We start from the raw sequence: 7,579 nt of genomic DNA on the forward strand, positions 1-7,579 counted from the left end.
ACATCTAAAGAAAAATATCCCCCGTCAACAGAAGAGTCCCCTTTGGAGCTGTTCGTAAACACACAGTATGATCCAGCTTCGAAGGGATTTTCCACCACTTTAAACATTTTGGGGAGAAAGTTGTTCCTTTGGCTTGATGGCAGCTTGTTTAGAAAGGGAGAGCTGTGGAACATGATGTGGGGCGCTTGAACTGGACCATCATTTTCATTTGTTTCCACCAGTGGAGTTAAAATCCATGTTCAGGGCAGCAAAACTGGATTGCACGTCTCAAGACCAGCCCACACGTATGCTTCAAGACCATGCTGTTTCTGAGACCGCTTCAAAGATTCTAGAATTCTCCGTCTATAAAGAAGCTCTAAGTCCAGGTTGGAGAGGTTTCCGTCAGCCAGGTTTCTCAGCAACCAATGTTGTTTTCCATAAATCGATGAATACGGTTTTTTAATTCACAATGACTTTCCTCTAACATAAAGATAAAATTAACCTCATCTCAAAATTCTACATCCTAAGGCTCCTGGTTCCACCAACATTTCAATATATATATATATATATATATATATATATATATATATATATATGGCACGGATTTGACAAAAACACATTATCTTGTGTGTATATTAAATAGAAAACATACATACGTGTTATTTATGACTCTAAACACAGCACCTGATGTGTTGTTGGGGGGTCAACAAGTAGTAGATATACTTGGTATTATTGTTATTGTTTTGATGGTGATCGTTAATATTAATTGTGTATATTTCTTCCACAAATCAAATGGCAGTTTTTGCAAACAGCAGTATAAGATTGCACACCACCCACGAGCAGTAATCGGCTCTGAGAGATCCAGGATAATTCTCCGTCTGCATCCATAATATGGTCATTTTGTAGATATGAGATCTTTCAACTCTCCATACTGACCTCCTAAGAGGTTTCTTTGAATTTCTGAAATGTAACTCTAGAACTCTAGAGTTAGCGAGGCATCTGAAACTTTTTATTTGCCATATAGACTCCTCTATAGTTCTAATTAGGATTGTAGGCCACCTTGGAGGGTGAGGGCAGGAAAGAATGGTTATTTAAGAACACCTTTTAGACTGTAACAAAAACGTACAGCTTTGAAGCAGATCTGCAGAAATCTGAGGCAGAGCGGGCACTGGGAAGACAAATCAAACTTGGCCATTAAAGAAAAGGAGCAAAACTTCATCATGTAAAGTACATTTTGTACCTCAACTCTAGAAATCACCTTAAGTTACAACATCTTGGGTCATCAGTAATTAGTGATATTGTATCTGTACAGACTCTACAAATATATATATATATATATATATACAAGCACACACAAGCACTGATATGCAAATGTATACATGTATACACACAAATAATATATATTCACATATATACAGGCACATGTATAACTTACATATATTCAAATTTGTTCCATCTGGAGCCAAAGAAATGAGTACTAAATCTCTAAAACAAGGAGTCAAGGAGGTAAGACCTTTTGATTCCCTTGAAGCTGAAGAATTACAAGGAAGCTTGTCAACGCGAGGTGGCGCCCTTGATCTACTAATCCAGCCGAGGCCAATTCATGAGCTGTCAAAAGTCAAGGTCACAAATTGTCTTTTTTCGTCAAGGTCAAGGTTTAAGGCCTTTCCTAGTCCTGTCATTTCAACAAATATCAAAACCTGCCCTTTCAGACACATGCAGACCCAACAGTATATTTGAAAATACGATATAGCCTGGGCATCACTGATACTAAACAACTGGTTTTCATTTTCCACAGTGAGCCTGGGAATTTATACTATCTCTTCCTCCTTTCTTTTTTCTCCTTCTCAGAATGTCTAATGCTTTAACTTTCTTGAAGCACTTATCTAAATTTTCAGGATTTTAGTTATGAGGGAGTTCTCCTTTTGCTTAAAAAATTTGTAGTGAAAAAAAAAAAAAGACTGAATTAATAATAGAAAAGAATGGTCCTTGGTTTGTATAGGACAAACCCGCTCCATTTTTTTCTTTCTGTGCAGTGCACATTTAGTATAGGAAAATAACGAGTATTTCCTTTAGATTTTAATGGCAATGACTATTTTATTACCATAATTAATACCACTATATCATTATCTACAGGTCTAAGGTTTTTAAATTCTTATTTTTAGTAGAATTGTTTGAAAAGCAGGTGCACAAATACATTTTCACAGTGTGCTGAATGTCTTTATTTACAAGATAGCATTTTATAGTGAATGTGAACAAAATGAATGTGCTGGTCGAAATAACTGCTTGATTAAAAATGTGCTGTAAAAATGAATCCTTAAACTTCCTAATGCAGTCTTATAACACAATAAACAAGGAAAAAATACTAATCCCTTACTAGATCAAAGTATAGAATTGTAAACATCTAAATGTTTCAGGGGAATGGATTTCCGTTCTGAGTTTTCTAAAAAAATTAAAAAGCAAAATTATTTTCCAGCAAATGTTTAGTAAATTCTTGGGGAAATACCAGTTTAAATGAAACATGAACCCTGTTCAATCCAAAGTCCACTATGTCCCGATGGACCTCTCAGGATAGCTGATAAAGTGAATTCTATGAAACATCTGATGCTTGAAATTTTTTTTTTTTGAAAAGTTATCAAATCCTTTGGAAAGTAAATGGTATCAGGCAGAGCATATAATCCGAATGCCACAAAATATGCTTGTTATGAGCAATTTAAAATTATTGTCAGAAAGACGTTCCCAACCTGGGGTTCCCTTGTAGCCTCAAAGGCTCAGCTGGTTGTATTTACTACCAAGACAAATGATCCTCAGAAAAGCTTTCTCTCCCTTTCTTCCTTCATTGTAAATAGCCCAAGATCATTATTTCAGTACCTTCTCCTCTCTCCCCTTCTCAATCTATACATGTTTTGCAGAATATACAACAATGGTAGGCATTTCACTGAGATTTACCTGAGCAGTCACTTAACATGCAAAGGAGATGTCAATGGCGACCCAAAGACAAGCAGATGTTTACAACAGCCTCTTACTTTTGTAACCAAGTTTTGGATTATTACCATATAACACAGTATCCTGAAATATTATGGTCACATAAATACTTACAAGATTTCAGTAAATGCGTAACTTATCTGAAATTGCATATTTGGGGGTTGACGTTCAACTCTAAGAGTTTGTCATTTAACGGTCTGGTGGGGTTGGCGGGAGAACTGGAAGTCTTTACCTTTTTCTTAAAGTTTTAAAAGAGTTGTAGATTCCACCAAGGAGAAAGAGATCTCCCTTAGGAAAGCAAAATGCCAGTGTCTTTCTCTTTCTCTTTCCCATTCTTCAGTTATTATTATTAAGCATTATGTTCATTATATCTGGGCAAAGCAACGAGTTCTGAAGCATTTCTTCAAGTTGCTCTCTCGCTCCACTTTTAATCCATTAACTAGTGGTCTTCAGTTTGTTGATGACTTTTTTCTCTTTGACCCTCCTGTTCTGGAACCAGATTGTAACCTGCCGCTCGGAGAGATTTGTCGTGGCTGATATCCTCCTCCGTTTGTCCTTGGTAATGAATTTGTTTGTAGCATATTCCCGTTCGAGTTCTTTTAATTGCACCTTGGTGTAAGGGACCCGCTTCTTTCTCCCTCGCCTGTAGGAGCTGGCGTCTGAGGGATGAGAAACCACGTCTGGAAGATAGGGAAGAAGGCAAGTTACACAGGGAGCAGACCCAGACCAGGACAGGCGACAGCTCGATCTGAGCCACCCGCCTTGCATCGCCCAGCTGCCTTTTGCCATGCGTGGGTACAATCCAGCCTTCCCCTAAGACCTGAAGGGTCGGTGGGGTGGGGGGTGGGGGGTGGTTAGCCCTGCACTGAAATGAAATAGCCTATGGCTCCATTGGCCACACAGCCGAGCCATCCAGTCCACACAGCAGGCTGGGTTCGCTTGACCGCCTGGCCCAGCGGCCCACACCTTAGCCCCAGACGCAGGGGATAACACTTCTATGCCTGGCTCCTCTCTGTATACCCCAATCCCCAACACTTGATGCTTCTACACTGAAGCCCTTTTTTTGAGAGAACGAATAGGGGTAATTTTGTAAACCGTTTCCAGGTCAACTTTCCATCCTTAAGTCGATGTCAAGGGCTAAGGAGGGCGGGGCACAGAGGGAGAAAGGGAGCCAGCCAGGGTCCGCACAAGCTTCTTCCCAGCCATCCCTCCTCACCCAGAGAGAGCCAGGAGTGGGCCCAACTCAAGGGCAGCGCGGGCCGCGCCAGCTAGCCGGGGTCGGGCTCCCAGAGGTGCAGGCCAGGGAGAGAGCAGAGGGGCAGGAGGGTGACCCGGGAGCGAGCGGCAGAGAAGCTGGAGCAGAGCCGGAGGACCGGGGTTGAGAAGGGGGCGCCATTTACCGGGCAGAGTGGACTTCCAGAGGTGGGGAGGCTGCGCCTGCTCTTTGGGGCAGTACATTTGGCCGTTCCAGCCGTTGGGCAGCGCCCAGGGCTGGTAGCTTTCCATGGGGAGACCCAGGGGCTCGTGGCGCGACTCGCCGGGGCCCCCGAGGCCGGGCACCACCGGCATATCCAGGTAGCCAGGCACGGGCTGATGGTGGTGGTAAGGCCCGGGCGCGTAGCCCTGGTGGTAGAAGGCGAACTCCTTGGCGCGGGAGCTGAACTCCTCGGCCGCCGGGCCGGCCGTATCCATGTACTTGTCCGCGAAGGCGGCGGCAGCCGCGGCGGCCGAGGCTGGCTGCGCGCACGACTTGATGGCGTTGGGGTGCGGGCCCATGCGGGCACACGGGTAGTAGCCGCTGCCGAAATAGCCGTAGGGCAGCGCCGCGGGCCCCGACGAGCTCTGCGCCGCCGCCGAGCAGGGACTGCACTGCTTGGCGGCCTCGGCGCCCGCCGGGCCCGCCGGGCCGGGCCCTCCAGAGGACGACGCAGCCGCGGCCGCGGCGGCGGCGGCGGCGGCGGCGGCGGCGGCAGCGGCGGCCGACGGGGGCGCCTCCCCGGGCGCGCTGTTGTAGGCAGCGGCGGCGCCGGGCGCCAGGGGCGCCGGATGCGCCATCAGGTTGCGGCACTGGTTGGCTGCGGCCGCGGCGGCCGCTGCGGCCGCCGCCGCCACCGAGAAGTTGCCCCCCGCGGCCGCGGCGGCCGGGTGGGGGAAGCCCCCGCCCCCGGCCCCGGCCGCCGCCGCCGCTGCCGCCGCCGCCGCCGCCGCCGCCGCCCCTTCCATGTTCTTGTTGAGTTCGTCGGCCACCAAGCCACCGCCGTTGTCGTAGAGAAACATGACGGTGGGCTCGATCCAGCGGGGGTGGAGGAGCACGGAGGCTGTCATAGCCCGAGCCGCATGGAGAAGACCCCAGTGGCGCTGTTTTAAAAAGCCCCCAAGAAGTGAAGAGCGCGCGGCGCGGGGCCGGGGCCCGAGCGAGGGGGGCGGATCGCGCCCCGCGGGGTCGCGCCAGGCGGCCGCCCATTGGCCCGCCCCCCCCCGCTCCGCCCACGGCGTATGCAAAGCGGGCGGCTCCAACCCCGGCTCTGCGCTGTGCACCCGCGGTCCCCGCCGCCGCCCGCGCCGTCCCCAGCGCCAGAGCCAGCGCCCGCCGCGCGGCCACGCACCATTCACCCAGAAGAGAGGCGGGGGACCCGGGCGGGTGGGGGCGGAGGACCGGGCGGGTGGGGTAGGGAAGGAAGGACGGCCTCCTCCAGCTCCCCTTCTCTTCCCCTAACCCAGTGGGGCCCAGAGTAGCGTAAAGCGGGGAGGGGACGGAGGCGCGCAGTTGGGTTGAGACCTGAAGCGGTGGGAATAGATCAGGTAAATCTGCGGAAGGTTGGGGATGGGATAGTAGCGAAAACGGGGCGTAGTCCAGGCTGGGTGTTTCCTGGGGCCTCCGACGCTGTTTTCTTTCCAGGTATCCGCGAGTCTTCCTGCCGTGGGACCCCAGCGTGGACACTAGCGTTTTCGGCTTCGACAGCGTCACGATTTGGCTCTTTCCAGAGGAACAGTGGCGGGGGCATTTGCGGATGCGCCTGGCTCATGGGCCCCCAGGACGTTCCACTTTGGAAAGTTCGGACTGTGTTTAGGGGATCCCTCCCCTTTGCTGTCCACAGTGTTGGTGGGCAATTTCATACACTCGCACTTAGGCCCATAGGGTCAGAACGACCCCCTCACACCCACACTGACACAGGCACACACACTCAAGTGTACCCTGTCCACATCCTCACATTTAGGTATAGAGACTGCTCCTCAGTCTGCCCCAGTGACAACTCTCCCTCCTCCAGAGACTTTGGAGCAATCTGTGTGCACTATTCTCTGGTGCTCCCACCTCTCCAGCCAGGCTGGCCTGTCTTGGGAATTTAAAAGGAACAGCCCCAAGTGCTGGCTGGGAGCTCCCTTTCTGGTGCCTAAGGAGGCTTCAGACTTCGTAGCTCTTGGACAGGAGTTCATTCTTCAGGCACCTGGGCACTCCCCGTTTCACTCCATTTTTCGACAGGAGAAAGAAAGGGACTCTGTAGGGCCACTTCAAGTAGAATTGAGGAGAGCGTTGCCGCCAGCCTGCAGAGGGTGTCCAGTCCTCCTCTGTCCAAGAACCAGCCCGAGAAACCTTCCCTCTGTGTCGGAAATGCAGACCCTTTCCTGAGAGCAAGGTGGGGTGTCGGTGCTGGAAGAGCCAAGCAGCCATTTTTTTTGGTGAGGGATCCTGGAGGTCCTGTTGCTTTCGGGTTACATACTTCCATTTCCAATTGTGGAGGCTGTGAGCGCGCCAGATGCCCAGAAGGGGAATATGCGTTCAAAATGAAAGTGGGTGTATTCTATGGGAACATCAGGTTTGGAGAGAGCGTTGGACTCCCTTTGACACCAGGTGGATTGGTGAGCATCCAAGCATGGACCTGTCCTCCGGTCCTAGCTTGCAGACTCAGCCAGCAGCTCAGGGCACTGCAAATATCCCCAGTCCCTGTTCCCTGCTCTGATCTGCTCTTTAAAGCTCCTGGTCTTCCTGCAGAGTCCGGACCAATGACCCTGGGCTCTGACTTTTATCTGCCTTGATCCCCAGGTTTGCTCAGACCAATGTAAGTGTTGTTCAATAACACCTTCTATGACACCCTCCTCCCAACATAGACATACCCAGTGTGCCCTTTCCCTCCTGCCTTTTTAGTAGCTCCGGGTAAATATTGATTTGCCTCCAGTTTACCTCCTCCCTGAATGGCCGTTTGCAGACTGAGGAACTAGCCTCTGGAGCGACTCGATTTTTGTGTTACTTTCCGGCCCGTTCGCCCCCCTTTCTTCCTCCCTTCCTCCAAGTGGCATTGTAAAACTCACAGTGACAAAGAAACAGGGTAGGGTTCGAGGCCCCAGTTCCTGAGAGGTTGAGGGCTGTTTTACATACAGGTCAGACACGGCTAGAGGCCAAGGTCAAGTTGAAAGTTGCAGTCTAGCCAGCGTGAGAACTGCCATGCAAGCCTGGAGACCCAGGCAGCTGCCGATAAGCCCACTGCTCACCTCCCTTGTCTCGCTCTTGACTCTTTTTTTCCTTCGGAATGATTCTTTCTCGCTCTGTTTGGTTCCTCGGCATTTTTTTTTCTTTTTTCTTTTTCTTTTTCTTTTCTTTTCTTTTCTTTCTTTCTTT

General features: G+C 49.9%; 1 protein-coding gene across 1 annotated transcript; it reads right to left on the bottom strand.

The window, feature by feature from the left end:
• Positions 1-1,357: 1,357 nt before the first annotated feature.
• HOXA13 (homeobox A13) lies at positions 1,358-5,289 on the bottom strand. The gene is made up of 2 exons (XM_007077130.2): positions 4,365-5,289; positions 1,358-3,644 (listed from the first exon to the last, which is right to left on the bottom strand). Exons 1-2 carry the CDS (start codon positions 5,287-5,289, stop codon positions 3,400-3,402), a joined length of 1,170 nt encoding a protein of 389 aa, XP_007077192.2. The 3' UTR covers positions 1,358-3,399.
• Between the last annotated feature and the right edge of the window lie 2,290 nt (positions 5,290-7,579).

The sequence above is a fragment of the Panthera tigris genome, chromosome A2 (genome assembly GCF_018350195.1).
Source record: "Panthera tigris isolate Pti1 chromosome A2, P.tigris_Pti1_mat1.1, whole genome shotgun sequence".
NCBI lineage: Eukaryota > Metazoa > Chordata > Mammalia > Carnivora > Felidae > Panthera > Panthera tigris.

Coding starts and splice junctions, on each gene's coding strand:
- HOXA13 (XM_007077130.2), bottom strand. CDS start 5,289: ATGACAGCCTCCGTGCTCCTCCACCCCCGCTGGATCGAGCCCACCGTC. Junction 3,645..4,364: donor CTGGAAGTCCACTCTGCCCG/GTAAATGGCGCC, acceptor CCTATCTTCCAG/ACGTGGTTTCTCATCCCTCA.